This window comes from Paramisgurnus dabryanus, chromosome 4, assembly GCF_030506205.2.
Source record: "Paramisgurnus dabryanus chromosome 4, PD_genome_1.1, whole genome shotgun sequence".
NCBI classification, from domain to species: domain Eukaryota; kingdom Metazoa; phylum Chordata; class Actinopteri; order Cypriniformes; family Cobitidae; genus Paramisgurnus; species Paramisgurnus dabryanus.
The window spans coordinates 16,603,698-16,625,918 of NC_133340.1; the positions used below are offsets into that span (position 1 = coordinate 16,603,698).

At 37.8% G+C, this 22,221-nt stretch overlaps 3 protein-coding genes across 4 annotated transcripts; 2 read left to right on the forward strand and 1 right to left on the reverse strand.

Annotated features, from left to right (window-relative positions):
• Positions 1 to 1,217: 1,217 nt before the first annotated feature.
• On the reverse strand, positions 1,218 to 8,237 carry LOC135746760 (uncharacterized). The gene is made up of 4 exons (XM_065265440.2): positions 7,640 to 8,237; positions 7,093 to 7,235; positions 5,197 to 5,308; positions 1,218 to 4,889 (listed from the first exon to the last, which is right to left on the reverse strand). Exons 1-4 carry the CDS (start codon positions 7,926 to 7,928, stop codon positions 2,827 to 2,829), a joined length of 2,607 nt encoding a protein of 868 aa, XP_065121512.1. The 5' UTR covers positions 7,929 to 8,237; the 3' UTR covers positions 1,218 to 2,826.
• A 53-nt stretch (positions 8,238 to 8,290) lies between these two features.
• On the forward strand, positions 8,291 to 14,546 carry LOC135746653 (uncharacterized). 2 transcript variants are annotated; one of them, XM_065265308.2, is made up of 4 exons: positions 8,291 to 9,432; positions 10,083 to 10,210; positions 10,314 to 10,422; positions 12,637 to 14,546. In XM_065265308.2, the coding sequence occupies exons 1-4, from the start codon at positions 9,162 to 9,164 to the stop codon at positions 13,686 to 13,688; spliced, it is 1,560 nt and encodes a 519-aa protein (XP_065121380.1). In that variant the 5' UTR covers positions 8,291 to 9,161; the 3' UTR covers positions 13,689 to 14,546. The 2 variants fall into 2 exon arrangements, with proteins under 2 accessions (XP_065121380.1, XP_065121379.1); XM_065265307.2 differs by having other exon boundaries at positions 8,292 to 9,432; positions 12,634 to 14,546.
• A 1,453-nt stretch (positions 14,547 to 15,999) lies between these two features.
• On the forward strand, positions 16,000 to 19,991 carry LOC135785924 (uncharacterized). The gene is made up of 3 exons (XM_065295554.2): positions 16,000 to 16,748; positions 17,075 to 17,199; positions 18,637 to 19,991. Exons 1-3 carry the CDS (start codon positions 16,466 to 16,468, stop codon positions 19,729 to 19,731), a joined length of 1,503 nt encoding a protein of 500 aa, XP_065151626.2. The 5' UTR covers positions 16,000 to 16,465; the 3' UTR covers positions 19,732 to 19,991.
• The last annotated feature ends 2,230 nt before the right edge of the window (positions 19,992 to 22,221 follow it).

The following is a 22,221-nucleotide window of genomic DNA, read 5'->3' on the forward strand; positions in this document are numbered from 1 at the left end:
TAATGTGTTAAATATATAATGTGTTAATGATATTACTGTGGTGAAACAGTGTGAAATCTGATCTGAATATTAGGCATACAATAAGCCCACACAGGGTTTCTATTTCACAGGTGATAAGTTTATTCTTTAACAACTTTATGTTGTTATTTTGTGGTTAAGTTCACCACACACATCTGTGATATCCTGTCATCGCCCTTCACATTCAGCAAAACATTATAAATGTGCCTGCAGTATTCACGTATTAATGAACCTGTCTTAGACACAAAATCGTATTGTTTGAGGCAGATCATTGCTTTCTGTATTAACCATGATTTTGTAAATTAAGCGGTTATTTTACACTGGTGTCCGACTACAGAAAACATCTACAGTTTGAATGACTTCTGTAATAATTTCACAACAATTGTCAATAATTTTGTATGGAAAACACTTGGCTTCTATTCTGCTTTTTACAAACTTGGTGTTTTATAAAATTGTAAAATATTACACAACTACACAATGTAAATATATAACAGACACAAGTAAATCTATTCATGATCATTTAAAGAGCACAAATCGTCCGATTCACAATCTAATATTTCCTTTGTGTGTATTAGTATGTTTACGATATGCAAAAGGTACAAACCCCAAAGTAAACGCTGACTCGAGTTAATCTCTTTTCTTGGACTACAACAAAGGAAACAGTTTTTATTTTTTTTACTTCCTGGGCCTGTTGACGTGTACAAGACCGACATTATCATATTTCATCCCGCTTCGGACTTAGCCTGTAAGTAAACTCCTGTTAGCACTGCATTGTGCGTGAATCTTTCATACATGGTAAGGAGCGTCACATTTCCGGCTGACGTCAGAAGTATTCAGGCCAATCACAACCTACAGATTAGCTGGCCAATCAGGGACACAGCGCTTTTCAAATCGATGAGTTTTGTACAAAATCAAAGCTTTTGAGGAAGAGAGGATATTTGGAGCTATAAAAATTTACGGTATTTGGCAATAAATTGTTTTTATCCATAAACCACGCAAACACATTGTATTATACCAAATACACAAAATAATGTTTTTAGCAATTAAATAGGTGCCCTTTAAACATCAAGTGGTTATTTGATCATAGCAATGACCTTTGGAATGTTGCTATTGTTTCATTTACTTATTTCATTTATTTATAAAATATTTGTGTGTGTGTTCTTATGAGCAAACAAAAAGTTATATCAGCAGGATTTTTTTTAAAAGAAAAATGTTTTTGCTGAGGTTTATTCATGATATCAAATGGAATGTCAAATGCACTAACAAACATAATCTTAACATTTAAGATTAAAATATATTTTTTTGTTCTACTGTAAATCAAAACAGTACATATTACAATAGTACTTAAATATGTGACATCAAATAAACACAGGTCAAATGTAATCTAAATGTAATCAAAAAGTACTCCGATTACGTTTCACACAGTGTGTAATCTAAGAGATTAGGTTACTGACTACAAATTTTGCCATGTAGTTTATAATCAGTAACTGATTTAGACACAACCCAGCTCTGTTCAGCATCTTAATGACGTCATCATATTTGCATTATGTAATTCCCCTAGGTAGTTAAAGAGTAACCAAACCCCTGGTCAGACCCTGACTTCACCCACTGGCAATATTTAAAAAATGCAAGAAAAGTGGGGGCGAGCTGAGCTCGTACCAAGGGCGTGGTGAGCTTGAACTTGCTTACGTAGGATCATACCGCTTACATCACGCGGTACCGCAACATTCAACAGGAAAATTAAACTGCAGTAGCCACCGTTCAACCTGAAGAGGGCAGCCTTCAGACGTTTTTACACCATATACTGTAGCATTGAAACACTTTATACCCAAATGTCATAAAAGTTACTCAAGCAGCCCCATTCTTACAGATCATTAACTAAAAAATGTTGGTTAAGGGTTTAGTTACTCTTTAAAGTTATAAAACATAACCTGTCTGACATTGTGATTATTACAGCAGATAATGTAACATTGTAGAGCTGTTTGAAGTTGTACATTTGCAAATATATTGAGTTTTGATAAAACAAACGTGTTTATCCTAATTAGGCATTTGTTAAATTATAATTGAATGCCACATCATCATTTATCCGTCTCTGATAAAAAAAAATTTTTAATACATAAATGACTATAATTGATAGAAATGTAGCATATTTAAAATGGCAAGTATGCAGATTTCTATTCTGCTTGCTAAATCAATAAAAAAACACATTTAACTTCACATTTTTAAACATGGATTGGGGTAAAACATGTTGGTTATGGAACCCCTAAGGGGCAAAAATTTTATAAAGTTTAATTTCGCGTGCACACGTGAAACTATCGCATGCACACGTGAAACTAAACTTTAAAAAAAAATTCTGCACATGAAGGTTTCGCATGACCACGCGAAAGTTTCACGTGAGCATGCGAAAGTTTCACGTGAGCACATGAAACTAAACTTTAGATTTTTTTACTCCAATGTCACCTTAGGGGCTCGGTAGTTGGGCAATAGGCAGCAAGCTTATTTTAAAATAGGCAAAGTCATTGAAAAAGAAGATATTTTGATAAACGATGGTAAGTGGTACCCACTGACATCCATAGTAGGAAAGAAAAATACCATGGAAGTCAGTGGGTACCTACAACTGTGTGCTTACCATAATTTTTCATAATAACTTCTTTTGTGTTCAACAGAATAAAGAAACTCATACAAGCATGATGACATCATTTTCATTTTTGGGTGAACTGTCCCTTTAACTGCCACAAACCTTGAAGTTTTCTGTAAAATAATATTTGGTTAATAAAAATGGTTTAATAAACAATGCATTTATAGATTTTACTTTGCTTCATGTAACACATGTTGCGAGTTAACATGTTTCTTCAGATGGGCCGACTGAGTAAACCGTTTTCCACATTCCTTGCACTCGAAGGGTCTCTCCCCCGTGTGGATAAGCTTGTGTCGTTTAAAATTACCTAGATCCACGAATCCTTTTTCACAATGGGGGCAAACGTAGCGTTTCTCTCCTCTATGGCCTTGCAAATGCATATTCAGAGCAACTCTATGTTTAAACTTCTTCCCGCATTGAGTGCACGCGAACGGCTTCTCGCCCGTGTGCATACGCATGTGAGTCGAGCGGTCCGCTTTAGCCAAGAACCTCTTGCCACAAACTTTACAAGGAAAGGGCCTTTCTCCGGAATGGATGAGCTGATGTTTGGTAAGGGTGAAGTGATAAACAAAACTCTTTCCGCACTGCTCACACTGATAACGTTTCTCCTCCGCATGGACCTTTACGTGCCGGTTAAGTCCTCGAACACTGGGAAAGGCCTTTCCGCACTGGGAGCAGGTAAATGGCCTTTCACCTGTATGTAGTCTCATGTGGTTCTCCAAGGCGGATGCATTGCTGAGGACTCTTCCACACTCGGAGCATGTAGTAGTCCTATGGAATGTTTTGCTTGAATTTGGTAATGATTTACTTGAGATCGAAAGTGTTGCTTTACTAACAAAGTCATTCTGAACCCCGTCCATCCTCATGTCCTTGTTACTAACCTCATCTGACCTATTCATTGGTTGGGATTGTGAAGATGTTTGTGTCCGTAGTTGAAACTGAAGTGTGGACTTATAGTTTTTGTCATCGTCTAAGTGGTCTATATCACTTTTCTCGGTTTTGTTCTCTACAGTACTAAATGAAGCACTACGGCAAGGGGAAAACTGTACATCTGCTGTTTCCAAACAGGTCTCTGAAGGTACAGCGTGATCTCTCCGTAAAACGACATTTGAATTGGTGGAAGCGGCGGCTTGCTGCTCCTTCAGCGTTAGCAAAGGTGCAAATTTCCCAGGTGCATGTGAATGGTGCATAGATGGCTGCTCTGTCTCTAACAAAATGGGTGAATGTAGTTGCAGAGTATCCAAAGAGTCAAGCAAACCCGGAGTATTATCAGGTGAAGGAAAAAACTGATCTAAGGAGGAAGAGAACTGATCAGGTTGAGCTGAATACTGAGATTGCATTGGGTTTAAAGTATCTGTTGATGAAAGTGTTGGGACAGATCCCTGAACGTGGGGAGATGTAAACACGAAAGGCGGCGGAGCTCCTTGAGCCAGATTGGGTTGTTGCACTAATGGAAATTGGAACGGTGGACTCATCTGTGGAGATGAAGCAAACATTTGGCCTTGGGGTGAAACACAAATCTGATCCTGGACATGAATGGGTTCATCTGGTGTCGCAGAGACTGGAGGCTGGCTTGATGGCATGGGCGCATGTACTAGTGGAGCCACCTGCTGGCCTGTCTGTGGTGAAAAGACTGACTGCTGTGTGAGCGGTGAAAACTCTGACTTGTTAAGTGAGGCCCTAGAGAAAGTTTTCTCTGTATGTTTACCATTTAGCTGTTTGGAGGAACGAGCCTCCGATACAAAGACTTGGCTTTGACGTACAGGGAGTTGTACTGGCTGGGTGCGATGGGAGGTGTTGTGAAGTGACCGACAGACTTTTGAAACAGGATCTTTCTGATAGACCGCCCCTTGGTTTAACATTTCAGATTTTTGTTCGGGTTGACGGTAAACTGTTGTTGGCTTGACTTGAGGTTTAGATGTGCAGTCCGGAGCACCAGACAGCTTAGTCACTGGCGCGGATAAGTTAACTGTTGAAACAGGAGTATGCTGTATTGGAGTAATTGATGTTTGGGCTGGTGCAATGGCACTTTTTGTCTGGTTTTGGGAATATGAGACTTTATTGTTTTCTAATGTTCTTTCACCTATATGCCTGGTTGGGTGTACAGGCTGCTTGGAATTTTGAGCATAGAAATTCCCTCTGGGATTACATGAGGACGTCACTGTTGGGGGTGATTTCCCCCTAGAGTTGCCATGTTGTTGGGTTATTGTTTGAAATCCTGGTGGGATCACAACTGTGGATAAAGAAAGAATAAAATAAAAATACTACTACTACTACTACTAATAATAATAATAATAATAATAATATGATAAAGAATGATAGTAAATATCCAGCTCAAGTCATTTTTGTGATTTATTCTATACATTACATAATGTAAAGAACATTCTGTGAAAATATAAACTTCATATCTTTAATATTGTGAAATCAAACTTTGATGCTCTAACTCATGATTAGATCGTGAGGCTTAAGCCTGGATTTTACAGACAGGGTCACAAATTTTGTCAATACACAAACCAGTTTTTTTTTAAATAGAATTGTACCTCTTTCCACGGTTTGCTTATTTGGCTCTCTGCGCACCAGTATTGGCTCAGCACCCTCTTGCTTAAGTAGAAAGTATCCTGGTGCATACTTATCACATTCAGGTTCTTGTGGCTGAAGGCAAAGAATATAAAATCAAACTGTAAAAAGATATATATACATCTACAATCTGTATAAAGTACACTGAACAAAATTATAAACGCAAATATGTACCCCTGCTGTTATTGGGGCAGTGCCTTTTAAAACCACCTAATGGTACATCTATTAGGTACAGATATGTATACATTTGGTACCAATATGTACTTTTGAGATACTAACATGTATCTTTGAGATACTAATATGCACTCTTTAGGTGCAAAGCTGTACTTTTTTAACCCTCATAAGACCCTATTTTCCTTTATAGGTTATAGTCCCTTGGGGGTAAAAATGACCCCAGAGATCAAAAGAGTGATTACAAAAAATATATACATTTTTAATAATACAAATAATATATAATTTTTTTCATTTACTTCCCATCTATACATTAATGCTGTGTTTTGGGAGATATAAAGTACTTTTATACCCGTTTACCACTCAATTCCTCAACTACACCATTAGCGTGCCTGAAAAATATCATTTTTTTAATGAAAAATTCACATAAATTATGATCTAAATTTGATTTTTTAGATACTGATCTAGATGTTATGTGTTGAATTTTTATGGTTACAGTTTAGAAAATAAATCACTTTGAACAGCAGAGGCCCATAGAGACCCATTCATTTCACTGAATGTGGCCAACTGCTCAACATCACTACTTTATTGATACATTTTGTAAATTTATGTTAATATAAACATTAGAAAGGACATTAAAAATAAAAATTATTTCAAATAGTAAAAAATTTTGTCGTTTTTGATGCATTTTGAAATGTCTGTTTTTACAAAATGCCACAGAAATTTGACTGAATGTAAGTGTGTGTGTGTCCGTGTGTGTGTTTGCCTGTGTGTGTGTGTCCATGTGTGTGTTTGTGTGTGTGTTTGTGTGTGACTTTGTCTTTCTGTGTGTGTGTGTGTGTGTGTGTGTGTGTGTGTGTGTGTGTGTGTGTGTGTGTGTGTCTTTATGTGTGTGTAAGTTTTACTGTGTCTTGGTGTGTGAGTCTGTGTTTGTGTGTGCCTGTGTGTGTATATGTGCGCACACCCGTGTGAGTATTTTACATCTTTGTTTTGCATCTGTGGCTGTTTTTTGTCCGATTCCATAAGAAATGCTCTCTGTGGCAGTCATACCTTTGTGTGTTTGTGTGTGTCTGTTTGTGCGTGTGTGTGATTGAGCATGTATTTTCTATGTAACATTTGTGTTCTAGTACCAGGCCTACCTTTTTGTGTTAAAATTTTCAGTTCTATTCAGGATGCATTGATTTTTTTTTTTTTTTGACAAATAAAAAGAAAAAAAATATTATTTTTTTGCATTTCCCATTCATTTCAATTGGGGTCAATTTTACCCCCAAAGGGACTAATAATTAAGTGAATTTTTACGCCTCTTTAGAACAACTGAATCAAGCCTAGGTTTTTTTACATGAATCTTGACAGATAATCTGGAAAGTTACAAAATTTTATTTCACTGAGATGAAGGGAACAATGTTTTTAAACTAAAGAAAAGTGGCTTGAGGGTAGAATTGACCCCAAGGGTCCTATTAGGGTTAAATGGTACAACCCCAGTGACTGATTGGGTACACATATTGAGCATCTCTTAAATGCATAAATGTAAAGATAGATTCATATCTTCATATCTGGACCATCTGTATTAGATCACACAATTAACTTGGAAAGCAGATAATTGAAGGGAAGAGACCTACAGCAACTAAAAACGTTTGCATACACAATGTCTGTTACAGTGCTGAGATATATGTCCTGTTATTTCATACCTCTTGTTTAATGAGAAGCAAAGCAAGCTGTCTTCTGCCATCCTCACTGGCACACAGACTGGCCAGTTTATCACTGGTAATGTCTCCTACATGTCCTAAACACTCATGAGGACTGCAGCCCTGATCAACCAAAACTGGCTTCTCTGTTAAGAAAATAGAAAATTAAAGACTTTTAATTTTTTATACTTGTATGCTGCAGTCATTTATGAATCAAAATTTTATTAAAAATTACATTCTGATAAAGACTAAATTTTAGCAAATTAAAAGTAAAACGTTAGCGAGCAGTAAACCTGAATTTTGAATTGTTGCAAAGCTAAGAAAATAAATATATAAATTAAATAAAAATATAAAAACAGGAAAATTATAATTAGTTAAAAATTATAATTAGTGCGTATAATAAGTTTGTCGTAAGATGTGCATTACTAGGTATGAAAATAGCTATCGTTATAAAAGTCGTTATAATGTTCCAGGAAGTGTGTAATGCACGCCATAACCCAGAAACAAGTAACGATTCTGCGAAAAAAAAAAAACATGCAAATAAACATACCACACTGCACGCCAATCTCTCGATATTTGGAGATGTTATAAATTTTCTTATTCCCAACAGCTGTACTTCTGCTTTTGACTCCCATGGATAATTCATCTGTCGTGAGTTTGCCATTCTCCTTCTCCTGTCTCAGCTGCACCAACTCCGCTTTCAAGTGCTGTAAAGAAAGCTGAAAAAGCTTCGTTGCTTCCCTGACAGCGGTCTGTAAAATTGTTTCCATTATGGATGTGAATTGGGTTTGAAACCCGCCATAATCCTCCACCCTCACACTCGAATTCATTTCACTCATCTACACAGACGAAGTTTTTGTCTTTGACAGCGGCAACAAAGACGAGAAGGGGGACTCGGGGGAGGGCGGTGTTTTAAACTTCCGCACTGAATTTAAATACCTTTATTTAACTCAAATTCATCTCTAAAGCGCTTTTCACAGTTTTGCATGCAAAGCAGCTTTACAGAAAATACATTATCGAACAAACAGTCGAGGAATAAGAAAACAATACTTAAATAGGGGGAAAAAACATATAAGTTAATACATTAAATTTCATTGCAAAATTTTACATGAGACGTAGCGTTACTTACTGTAAAAAAGTATTGATTACATATAATAATAATAATAATAATAATATTCATAAAAATATGTGTCTTTAAATGATTTTTTTTTTTTTCTTTAAATGATCAACATTGTGAATTCAAAAACAGGCACATGTCAAGTGTGAAAAATGCCAGATCCCAGCTGCCTCAGAAGTGGATATCAACGATTTAAATGTATATCACAGTAATTCACGTGGCCACTCCGTGGATGACATAACAAAAGTATTAGACTTATTTATTAAATAGCGTATTAAATTGTATGTTTTATAATTAAGGGTGTATTACATTAAATTAAAAGGCTTTCCTCTGCTCTTCTTTTCTATAATTTCAATATGTATGGTTTTTTAGCAATTATTGAAACTACCTAACTTTATATGGCACTTCTCATATAATTTCCTTTTAATAAATGAATCGGTTGATTTTGTCGTTTTTGTGTCTCTGGATAAAATAGTCTGCTAAATGCCTAAATGTAAATAATGCGTTTTCCTTAAACGTGCGCCTATAACCATGTGGGTTGACGTCACATGTTTGCAAAGTGTCCCTAAATTCCATCCGTATGCTTCAGGAAGTAGTGATTCACTGCAGCAGGACAGAAAAGCTTCTGGATAAACCCCAACATTTTATTTCATGTCGACATAAACTCGCGTTTGCTAATGTTTATGAACTGAGGTAGTGATAAAAAGTCGTTAGTTTCGTAGCTGTTTAAAAAAAGCACAAAAATGCTCGGACGTGTGCTAGCAGCATGTGCTAACAACAAGTCAATGCGCTATAGTGGAGTATGGACCTGAACTTAAAATAACAACATGATTCAGTAACTCAAATGAAATTGAATCGTATCCGCATCTAACCCGCACACACGTTAATGTAACAGCTAACAGTTTAGTTGAGCCAGTCTAAATTGATCCGAGTATTTTCATCCATATACTCAATTATGTCCGATCTTACACATGCGTTTCAGTCACAGTTGTCCGGGGTCATGGAGACTGTGTTTAAAGCAGCCATATTTGAGATCACAAGGCTGGTGGAGGAGAGTTTCATGAAGGAAATGTCCCGAAGTCGGGAACAGGTGGAGACTCTGAAGAAGAGACTGCAATGGAGCGAGTCAAGGTGGAAAGGTCAAGAGTCAACAGGTGCCAGCAGGTGTACAAAGTGTGGTAAAGCTAACGAGGAAGATAAAGAAACATCAACACCACTAACGTTAGGTTTGTTATCAATCTTTGACATATGTAGTCTATGTGATACTGGCAAAATGTATGTTAGAATTTTATGTGTAGGACTATTGTTTTTGAATATTTGTGCACTTTGAATGCTTGGTAATCATTATAAAAGAGCAATAAATCACTTTAAATGTTTTTACTAGGCAAGCATGTTGAAGGGCACTTAAAGGACTAGTTCATCAGATAATGAAACGTCTCTCATAATTTATTCACCCCAGATGTATATAACTCTCTCTATATATATTTTAAAGAAATACCTAACTTTATATACAGTACATAAACTAACAGTGATGTTTATTGCATCCATACATTGCGTACATTAGACTTACTTTAATATTATGAAGATGCCCCCCACCCCCCGCAGCGATAACTTCCACTTTTCTTGGATGGCTTTTATTTCTGTTGGAATTTGTGCCCATTCATTCTGTAGCCCATTATGGTCGGGCATCAGTGTTGGATGCAATCTCCATTCCAGTTTATCCCAAAGGTGTTCGCTGTATTTATATACTTGGGGTGGCATGAGTGTGAGTAAATTATGAGAGAAGTTAAATTTTGGTTAACTATCACTTAAAGCACTATCATAAGACTACTCAATCAGTGCCCTCACAGTTGCATTCACTTTTGACCACATGTAGAAAATGATCGTGGTCTCAAACAGGAGAGTGTTCGAGAAAGGAGCTGGGGAAGCTGTGAGTTGGAGACTGACACACTTTTGGGAAAAGAAAGATCAGAAGACCGAACGAGCCCTAATCCCACAGCAGAGGTGGGTATCCTAATGAGGGAAGCTGTAGGCATGTTCGAATTTCATCTTTGCATATCATCTGTGTTTATTGCGCTTACTATGTACTTCTGTGTTCTTTCTGCAGTCTGCAAATACAGAGGACAGGAAACTGGACTGCATACTAAAAGAGGAGGTGCTGTATAATACCACTGATAAAAAGGAACTTCAGGATGGGTGGACACTGGATACTGAAGGTGTGGGTTAATCTGATTACAGCTTTAAACACAAAACTGAGTAATACTTAAACATGAGACTTTTATTTATATATTTAATGGAATCAGATCAGGTAGGTAATGGTCGAATCAGGAACAGAAGTGGTCGAAAGTGGACAAAAGAGACTCATTTAAATTACAGGGGCCTCATTTATAAAGCTTGCGTACGCACAGATTTGATCTACGCAAAAATCTACGGCAAAGTCCATATTTATAAAAACTCTTTACGTCTTTAACGTGGAAAAGTGCTTAGCAACACGTCAGGGTCTGAGCAGACGTATGCACTTTTGCATGTCTGATTGCTGCAGGTTTTTGGAAATATAAGACATTCTTCCTGCTCAAAATTGGGTTTTAACATAGACATAAAAAAAGAGCGCTTGTCAATGACATTAATTAGTCATCGTTTAAAGGCGGAGATCCGAAACTGCTCAGCTGCGCACACGTTCAAGATCATTTGTGATTTATAAATTTCACATCTGAAAAAAAGGGGTACGCGCGTTTTCTGAGCGTACTTTCGGTTTATGAATCACACGTACGCATTTTTGATAAATGATCTTAAGATCAAATGTAGGATGGTTTCTACAAAGCATTTTATAAATGACGCCCCAGGTGTAAACAGAATGTGTCACTCAACGAAATCTGATCAACGAAAACACATCTTAAAACCAAGTGTAAACAGCCCCTATGTGGCATTCATACATAACATCTATAGACACTTTTATTGGACGCACACGCAGTTACGCGTTTCTGCTTGTTTAATGGTCTGGCTAGTGGCTAAACTGAACTCTGGGATAAAAACCTTGCTGATAATAACACACATTTTGCTTTCCTAAAGATGAGGGAAGACCATGATAGCGGATCACCGCTATGTAAAGAGAGGTTTGGCAGCCGATCCGTAGTTAACGTTGAGCTAACGTTACTTTGTAAAATGAATGTATACACTGCAGTTTTTGATACACTTTAGCTATGTTTTGAACAAAGTAAATCTACTTGGTATTTATCAGAAATAAACTAATCTAAAATGACTCTCTTGTTATTGATTCTTTGCATAAGTTTACCGGACGTTGTGTTTGTTTCACGAAAGCCCTTTTTCATGTTGTTACTGCTGAAATCGTCTATAGCTCGAACTACTGATCTACGCGTTCGACTGTATTGATGTGATTGGTTACATGTTTGTAACGTAGGAAACTGAGGCGATTTCAAAAAGCAGGAATGAAAGTCAAATTTTATGGAGAAAACCCTCAGCAATGGTGTTGAATGATGAATTTGCACATTGTTTATCTTAAAGCATATTAAAAACACCACAAATAAGCAACAATAGAAACTTGTTTTTCACCACAGGGGGACTTTAAGTCTCTTTTATGTTTATCTACTGATCTTTTTTTCCCATTAAATATTGTTTTAAAGTTGCCACCTGTAGATCATTGTTTTATAAAGCATTTCCTTGTTCTTTTTGGTTGACTGCACATCATGTGCAACTTTTTGTTTGTGTTTCTTATGTCAGACTCATAGATATGTACACTAGATGTCGCCTTGGCTATGGCAGTTCATTGGACCGAATGCGTCAAATAGAGCCGCCATCTTGAAACAGGAGAACCCCGCATCAGTGTCATTGTAGGCAATGGTGTAACGGAAATAAAATCACCATAAATCGTCATGAATGCGATTTTCTTGGTTTTCTTTTGGTTCGTTTCAACAGTTAGACATGTATTTAGCATTGAATCCAGAATTTTTTTAAAAGTTTTGACATTTTGAAAATCTACTTATTCTAACTATAGTGCTAGTAGGCCTAACATCAATACGCAGCACAAAAGTCTGGCATCGTCCATGAATTCGAAGTACAGACGGAGATAGCGGCGTTACCTAGCTACTCCCTATGACAAGACCACTGTTCCAAGATGGCGGCGGTTTTGACGCATGCTTAGAACCCCAAGGCGACATCTAGTGTATATATCTATGATGCCAGACTTTGTTGCATCTAGCGTGGTTTCTGTTGTAAGACCACACACTCAAAAAAGATTACAATCTTTTGAAATGTGAACAGTTTACAAACCCTGCTTTTACTAATAAGCTAATTTAATGTTATTTTGAGCTGGTGTTTAAATTCTGGTAGGGGTCAGCCCAACATCGACTTTGTCTAAAGGATTTTTCCATGTCACTGATTGCTTATGTTTTTCTTGCCTGCTTTTTCAGTAGCCGAGACTTCTGACTTCTCAGCTCCCAGTTACAGTGAGCAAGAACTTCAACAGATTCAGGAAGAATGGAGCACTGGACTTGTTAAGTCTACTGATGATGGGCCTTACGCAGATATTACAGACGTTCAGGGGCTGGCATACCGAATGCGGTACAACACGGAGGAGCTGGATGACTATAATAAACTGGACATGGGAGACCTGAATGTTCTTGGAGAAAGAACTGAAGAGACACTGGGTGCTGTTCAAAATGACCTTAATGTGGCTATGGAAGGTGAAAGACACTTTTCCAATAAGAGTAAGAAAAGAAATAGAGGCTCTTTTCCTGCACAGGTTAACCCGGAAACAGAAGGCATTGATAGACACATGCACTGTTTACTTATTAATGAAGAAGGCCACTTACAGGACATGAGTGCCCTCGGCGAAGTTCAGAATGGGGTTGCAGGACATGCTGATCATAGAGGACACTCAACACTTTATGGTGAAAATACAGCAAACGATGGGTCTGGTGGACTATATAAGGAACATGCATTTAACCATTCTCAAGATGAAAGACAAGTTTTTCGAGTCAACGATCCTTCTCTAAAAGACTACCCGCTCTCCCAAAGAGTCAGTTCAACCGATGCATACAACTGTAACCAGTGCGGTAAGAAATTCACTCAGGCCTGCAATTTAAAGGTTCACCAGCGTGTCCACCAGCGGGACGGTCTCCACTTGTGCAGCCACTGTGGGAAAGGTTACTCATCGTTCAGTGACCTGCAAAGGCACCGATGCAATCAGGCTGGAGAGAAGCCGTACATTTGCACGCTTTGTGGAAACCGATTCAGCCGACTGTGGAATCTCAAGCTGCATAGGCGCATTCACACGCAGGAGAAACCACATCAGTGTACTGTGTGCAATAAGAGCTTTACCCGGGCAGATATCTTAAAAGTCCATCAACGCACCCATACAGGAGAAAGACCGTACTGCTGTGGTATTTGCGGACTCAGCTTCAAACGCCTGGACCACCTTAGGTCACATCAGCGTAAACATAGTGCTGACCTAAACAGTCAGTGATTTAAATAACACTGACTGCATTGTAATACGTTTATACTGGCAGATTGGAGATTGGAAACGGGTGTTTCTCGCGAAGCATAACACTGGTTATGTAAAAAAACTCTCTGCAGTATGCAATTGTTCGGTCTGTCTGTTGATCTTTGCTGAAAATGTTGGTAGCCATGTTTTTTTACTGCCATGCATTTGATTGGCTATTTATCTTAAATGTTTTCAAAAGAGTATCTTGTGTCTTACATAATGGCTTGCCTGCCAATTTAACCCGTTAACTGGCGCTGTCCCATGCACGGACACGTTTACTTCGGTATTTTTAATGTAAATGTTAATCTATCACAACAAACTATATATTGTTGGAAAGGTCTAAGAATGTAGTTTTCATATTTCAAAACCTTTAAGCAGTAAGTAATAATAATTTATTCATTTGTGACAAGAGTATGCAAACCTCACAACAAACCAACACAAACCTCAGTTTTTTGACAATTATATGTATTAAAAATAATACTATATTGCATTTTTTTTTATTATAAATAAATGTAAACTGCTATGAAAACAAAATGATGCTTTCATCTCCAAACACTTCTGTAAATAATGTTAAAGTGGCTTCTTTAAAACAAGACCAAAATTAGGCTTCTAGACCAAAAAATGCCAGAGTTATATTAATTTGAAGGTGTACATCACCTTTTCACCCCCCCCCCCCCACTCAAAAAGTGCTGCACCAGTTAAAGGGTTAATATTGCCTATTTTCTGCACTAGATTTGAGCTACATTACCATGCAATGTTCTTTTAAATATTTCTCATCTGTTATGTACCTGTTGACTGTCTTCGCAGGTTGGGTAATGCAAAATAAACATGAAAAATTATTTCCATGTTGCAAATTTTTTATACTTATTTTGCCATTTCAAGGCTCTTTTCTGTCTTACCACTTCATAGGAAAACTTGCTACACATTTGAAGTCTGCATGAAACGGAAGTAGCGATTGTCTTATCCTGTCGTGGCGTATATCTGAGTGAAATGGCTTGTGAAATGAGAAGAAATGTAGGGTGGGAATTGATTTCTTCCATCGTGAACTGATTGGATCGTTTAAAGTTGGGTCATGACGCTATCTGCTGCAATGTTTTCCCAGGCCCCACCCTTACGCCATTTCTCGTGACCGGAAGTAAAGAGAGATCCTTTCAAGGAGGGCGGAGATTAGGATTTTTGATTAAAGATTACGAGGGCATATAAAAAATATGTACGGAATAATTGAAGATGGGAATTATAGGAAAATAATGCACACCCAAGGTGGTAATGCGGCACGGAGTGGAGAAATAATTCAAACACCGGAGTCAATTATTCCGCTCATACCACGGTTACCACAAACATTCCTCTGGAGCCTATTTTTAAAGTGGTCATATCATGAAAATTTGATATTTTTCATGTTTAAGTGCTGTAATTGGGTTCCCAGTGCTTCTGTAAATCTAGATAATGTTTAAAAGAACATCTCAGAAACTAAGTTTTGGTAAACCATTCTCTGCAAGCATGTAAAAAAAGTAGGTCATTGAAATTTGGCTCCTCTTGTGAGATCAGAAGGGGATAAAACCGCCCATTAATCTGCACTATTCAATCACAGCACATTTGCATTTAACAGGACACACCCGAAATGGCACATTTTTGCTCACACCTACAAAGTGACAATTTAGCATGCTATAATAAATTATCTTTATGGTATTTTGAGCTAAAATTTTACATATTTGCTCTGGGGACACCAAAGTTTAATTTGAGATCTTAAAAAAAATATTGTGAAATGTCCCCTTTAAGACATCTGACAGGTTATGTTTGTGGTTTACCGAAAAATAATCAACACCCATGGGACATTTCTCAGCCAATCAGGATAAAGCATTCAACAAACCCTGGTATAAAATAAAAAATTAAATCTCACAGATAAGTCATTCATAAAATCCCCACAATATAAAAAAAGAAGAAGAATAAAATATTAAGTTTTAAATTCAATTTCATTGTGACTATAGTTGTTTGTTTAGATCCTCCAATTGTTTATATTTATTTCACAGTTTTTTATTTACCATATTAGAATTATAAAATATACTACTTGCATTTGACAGATGTTTTTGTGTTCCTAAGAATCGAAACCACAAGCTTTGGGCTGCTAATACTGTGCTACAGAAAATATATTGCCAGACAATTCACACAGGAAAACACGTATTTTGCAGACTTTTTAAGAAGTAAAGAGGAGTGTTGTTTTAGGCAAAAAGAGGAAAACTCGATTCTGGGTTTCCGCGAGGTCCATCAAGGCCACCGTACAACTCCGTGACGTCATCCAAAACAACATTACTGCCCGTCTGCTACGCTCCGTCGTGACATGCTGAATGATGCATAAGTGAAACATCTTGAAAATAAAATCTCGTTTTCTTCAGTCGTCCGTACACAGTTAAACCGCACACTATTAATTATGCGCGTTTAGAAAGCATTTATTTCTGCTCGCGATTCATTCTTTAAACGTATGTAATGAGCTACATGCTAACACTTTATTATCCTGCCGATATTTATGATCAAATTTTGATAACCTGCTCATAAAGTGTGCGTTTGCACTTTTATCAGTGTATACCTGTTGGAACAGATTGCAAATTTGAGTAGCACTCAAACCGAAAACATTTATAAAGATAACGCACGTGACCAACAGTGATCATTCACGCGATGATGGCTGTCAGTTGTTTCTTTATGCAATGAATGAGTTGCAGTAAATTTGCGTTTTGTGAGAAAGCTCGAGCAATTCAGGTACAGAAATGACGGACACGCTCGTCCTCTCCTTCCAGACCCAGCTGTCTGCGGTCATGGAAACCGTTCTCAAGACAACCATGTACGAAATCACGAGGTTAGTGGAGGAGAGCTTTTTGGATCAAATGGATCGAGGAAAACGAGAGGCGGAGGTGTTAAGACGGAGACTGATCTTGTCAGAGACCAGACTGAGGGAGCGGGAGAGGTTTAAAAGGGTGAGGTGTGTGGACTGTGGTAGAGCAGCAATCTCCAAGAGAAGACTGCTGAACCGAGGCCCTGAAACACAGAGCAGTAAGTGTAACGAGATACTATTAGCAGTTCAAATAATTTCAAATGCAAAACTTGATGTGTGCATTATTATTCCATGCATAATATAAAAAAAATGTTGTAAATCGGGGTTGGGTGCAAGCTCAAGAAATTAGACAAAGTGTATGTCAAATAGTTGTAGTGCTGGAGTTGATAGAAAATGTCATTGTATTATTTTCCAATCTTTAATAGAACTAAAGATCATTTTCCCATATGGTATAATATCACTAAATACCACAAAATAATCCAAAGCATTGTATGTTTAGTTGGGTGTTGCTGTGCAGTCTATACTAACTCGTGCTTTTTTTAAGGTTTGGAGCAACCACTTGTTTTAAAGCAGGAGAATTCGTCTGAAAGTGGCTGGAGATGTAATGCCAAAGAAAGCACAGTGCCAAACCAAGACACGTCATCAGCGGTCCTGAAATCTAAACAAAATGTGTGTATAATACACTTTTACAACTTTTAAACGGCCATTAAAAGTATTTTGACGCTTAAAGGATTAATCCACTTTCTTAAAAAAATCTTGATAATTACCCACCCTCATATCATCCCAATATGTTTATGTCTTTTACCAAGACCTTGTTCACGCTGTCAGTCCAAATTCAATTTTGGTGCATATCCGATTTGACAGACTCACTGTCCACATTATGTATGACGACTGTTTAGATCCGATCTGTGTGTCCTGTTGCATTCTGATGTTTTCCAGATTATCTGCACTGTTTTTATGGCAGTGACATTGCGCTGGCATGACAGCTGCCTTGTTGGGTTTACGTGACGCGACAGCATGACATAACCGGAAAGCTACACAAATGCGATCAGAGCGGTCAGACTGAAATGGATTTCTGGAAATGCGATTTGAAAAGGATTTCAAACCACCTCTGGATGTAGCCTGAAACAGATTAGAAAAAAAAACCCGTATTTTATGTGTTTTTTTTGCCGTTAACGCGTTCTAAGTGTGATTAGATTCCATTTGGATATGCACCAAAATCGGATTTGGACTGACAGTGTGAACAAGGTCTAAATGATCCCAACCAATCATCATTTTCGGCAAAAATTTTAATCACAACTTCTCATCTTGCACTAGCCATGTGATGCACCAGCGCAACCTTACGTATTACGTAATCACTTCAAAAGGTTTTGCGTTACATATGTAAAGCGCACGCTTGTGGATCATTTTAAACAATAAAATGACACAAAGATATTAGTTAGTATCATTTCACATACAACAATGTCGAACGGTCCTCTTTCTCCACACTTGTAAACACTGGAGCGGTAGTTTCGCATACTTAATGCTGGTGCATTACACCCCTAGTGCAAGACGAGAAGTTGTGGTTTAAAAGTACATATTTTTTTGATGAAAATGACAATTATTTCATAAGATAAGACCCTTATGCCTCGGTTGGGATCATTTAGAGCCCTTTGAAGCTGTGTTGAAACTGCAATTTTAAACTGCATTGAAAATGTGAACTGTTGAGGTCCAATAAAGATAATTAAATTGAATGTTTTCCTCAAAAAACTTAATTTCTTCTCGACTAAACAAATAAAGACCTAAAACAACTTGGATGAAATTCAATTCATGCATCACACGGGGGTGAGTAAATTATCAGGATTTTTTTTATGAAAGTGGACTAATACTTTAAGTTAAAAAAGAACATTGTGTTAGCAACGCAAAATGTTGTGGGTTTAATTTGACGAAACACCCATACTGACACTGATTAAAATATGCATGTATTTTAATGTATTGCAGCTTTGGATAAAGTCATCTACCTAATGCATACGTTTTTTGGGAGGTCACTGTAGGTTGCTAAAATGTAAAAAAGTTTTTTATTTCAACAAAATACATTTTGTGTGATTCACATTCTGTTTATGACAGGATATGCTAAAAGTTGGAGGAGAAGTAAAGGAAGAGATCACAGAGATTAGAGACGCACAAGTCTGTCTAGTAATACGCTCTCAAATACACAATCAGAAAGATCCTTCAAAAAGCGTGGAAGAGAGCAATGGACTCCACAATACAGATTCGGACCGCAACTCCCTAAATGACAAAACATGCGGGGGTACATTGTCTTGTACTGATAGGCCTGTCGATGAGGAAGAGATGACACACAGAAACCAGCCAAAATGGTTCGATTCCAAACCAGATCCTGAAACACACCATGAATCTGTTTCTCAGCCGGACCCAGTCAGAATTTTACCATCTTCAGAGTGTCAGGGTTCGAGACTGCCCATTAAACAGGAAGTTGTTGTGATGCTTCCACCAGACTGGGAGGAGATGGAGGAGAGGATTACTCCTCAAATGGCTAAAAAAGCACAGTTGAAGGTTCAGCATGGAGCTCAAGCAGAGAAGCAAGTACAGTGTTCCGGACCTCCTGTCAAGGTTCAGTCTCTTGCACCACAACCCATCCGGCTTCCGCATCCATCCAGCCAGCCATGCAGATCCCCACTTAGGAAGAACACAAAAATCGTTCCACATCCTAATGTAGTAGTGCCAGATCAAGGCCCCATTCCTGTAAACACTGTACATGCTATCTCTAAAGACCTTCCTACACCGAAACAGTCTCAAGTCCGTCAATACCCTGAAGGAGCCGGTACAGGTGAAAGAAGTTTCAGCACCATAAACCCAGGAAGAAGTGGCCCACAGATGGTCAGTATAAGAGTTCAAGGGGACACGCGGTACAATTCGGCGAAGATGATGCACAATTGCAGCCAATGTGGAAAAGGCTTCTCTCACCTATGTCACCTCAGAGCTCACCAACAGATCCACACAGGAGAGAGGCAGTTCTGTTGTACAATTTGCGGTAGGAGTTTCACAAAACTGAGCAACTTAAAAGCACACCGCAGGGTTCACACGGGAGAACGACCCTACATCTGCACGGACTGTGGGAAAAGGTTTACCCAGAAATGTAACCTGAAAAGACATCAGAGAATTCACTCTGATTTTCAAACTCCAATATATGATGAGCAGTGAAGCATAATAGAGGTAGAAACAAAGAGGTGTAGAATCATCATCTGTCATCTGCGTTCTTACTATCATGTAACGTTTTTGGAAGTGTGCTAAATTTAAAACAGTTTTTCTTTTGCATTGCTACACAAGTGACTGGATTACTTAGGGGTAAATAGGTACTATCATATATATGAAGCGAAAGTATTTGAGGAACATATAACAGAGAGCGTTCCGTTAATATCATGGTCTTGACGGAGGTGGTGTTTAGCGGCTTGGGGATCTGATACCTGTCGCCGGTTCACCGCTTTTTCTTCCTTTGACCACTTTTGATAGATAGTGCCACTGCAGACCGGGAACACCCCACATAAGCTGGAGTTTTGGAGATGCTCTGACCCAGTCGTCTAGCCATTGCAATCTGGCCCTTGTCAAAGTCCCTCAGATCCTTACACATTTTTCCTGCTTCTAACATATCAACTTTGAGGACAAGTGTAGTTGATGTGTTAAGTCTGGGTCCCTTTTATTTATATAGTACATTTAAACAACATTTCTGCTGACCAAGCCTCGTTGAAATGAAGGCATGAATAACTGTCTTTAGGTCGCCAAAAGATAGAACATTTAATTTCCGTAAACTCCTAAGATGGAAAAAACTAGCTCTAACCCCCCCCCCCGTCACATTAGCTACAAGAGACAGACACAGAGCGACAGGCTACCATTCATTTTCATTGGGAGTGGCCGTTTGCCAATATTTGCTTGTAGAGGACCTAAACTGGGAGTCTGACCATGTATCAAATGGGGGGACCCAAACAAGTTTAGCTGAAGAAAGTTTTTACACATCCAACTTTTGATGTCATTTATGCAGGCTAACAAATAAGATATAGATTTTCATCCAGGTTTTACTGACATGTACAACTGGGTAGGGGTGCACCGAAATTTCGGTCGCCGAAAATGGCATTATCGTTTCGGGCCGAAATAAAAAATCCAGCCAAAAATGTCAACCGAAAATGAATGTCAACCGTGCCCCTCCCATCCGTGCGCTAGCGCTTGGGTTTCACTCACGGTCAAGCTATTATCAGTCGTCACCCACCCTCCCCTCCGTGCTCAAGCAGGTTTCACTCACGGTCGAGCTGTTTGCACACGTCTGCAGCAACATGATCTGAAAAATAATCTGATCTGTGCCTCAAAAACTGTAATGTGATCTGAACTGTGAGATTTGTGATCCGTCACACACCCCTAGTAAATTAAGTACACAGTGATAGCCATAAATGCATTTGTACTAATAATTGTCGTCATCATTTCTTTCGGTGTTTCGGTTTTCGGCCTTGGTTAATTTTTTTTTTCGGTGCATCCGTACAACTGGGTATCATCCGCATAAATATGATGTGTAACCTTCGAAGATGAAACGTAGGGGAAGATATATAAGGAATTAAAATTGGGCCTAAAATGGAGCCCTGCGGCACCCCACATGTAACAGATGCGGGCGATGAATTAAACTGTGTTAGAAGCAGGAAAATGTGCAAGGGTAAGGATCTGAGCGACTTGCTGCTTTTCTTTATTATCAAGTACATATTAAGTATATATTTTTTTGTTTTTTTACTAAGAGAATTTTATATCTATCACCCTTATATTTTTGTCTACAAAATTATTTTAAACATTTAAGTATACACCTTCAGGATAAGTACTTTAAGATCATGAGAAGCGTTTTAGTTAAGTGACCCTAAACAGTTGCCCACTGGTGTATCTATAATTTTCCTTTGTTTTTGTTCCTTTCATAACAATTAAGTTACATTCCTTACAAATTTGTATGACTATACTGCATAAATCACACGTTACAGACCCGTAACCGTTTCATGAGATATGCCCATGTTTCAGAACTTTTAAGAGGACTTGGAAGTTTGTCTGTCTTTATTTATTACTTTTTTAACATTAAACAATAAAACACAACATCTTAATGAAATACCATATAAATTAGATTTTTTGTTTCTTATTTAGATATGTAGTATTCACCCTCTAGATTGGTGCACATATTCAATTGTGACAGCATTACGGGTTTTGAACTTGTTTACATAATGGGCTAAGCTGTATTACAAACAGGACATTTTCATAATCATTTGACATAATGTACTTTTGTTTATATTCTGTTTTGTGTACATCAATGCCTTATGGTTGAATATTGAAATGCTTAAGTATGTGGAAAATGCGTCTAAACAAAGCAGGAGTGACCCATAAAGACATCTGCTAAATGTAATAACATGAAATGGCATGATGACTAAATAACACACATTGTATTACATGCTCAAACATTATGTGTTTCATTAATGCATGCAAATTATTGGTGATTCGGTTAAACCACAACAGTCATAGGCTCTGAGAATGTAATTAAAATATTTTCTTTTTTTTGTGAAAATAATAATTACATTTTAAATGCTCCAAATATTTAAAATGCAGAAAGTCCTCCAAATTAATGTACCGTTGTGTGTTTGGTTTCATATTGTGTCATTGTGTGATGTTGAGGTA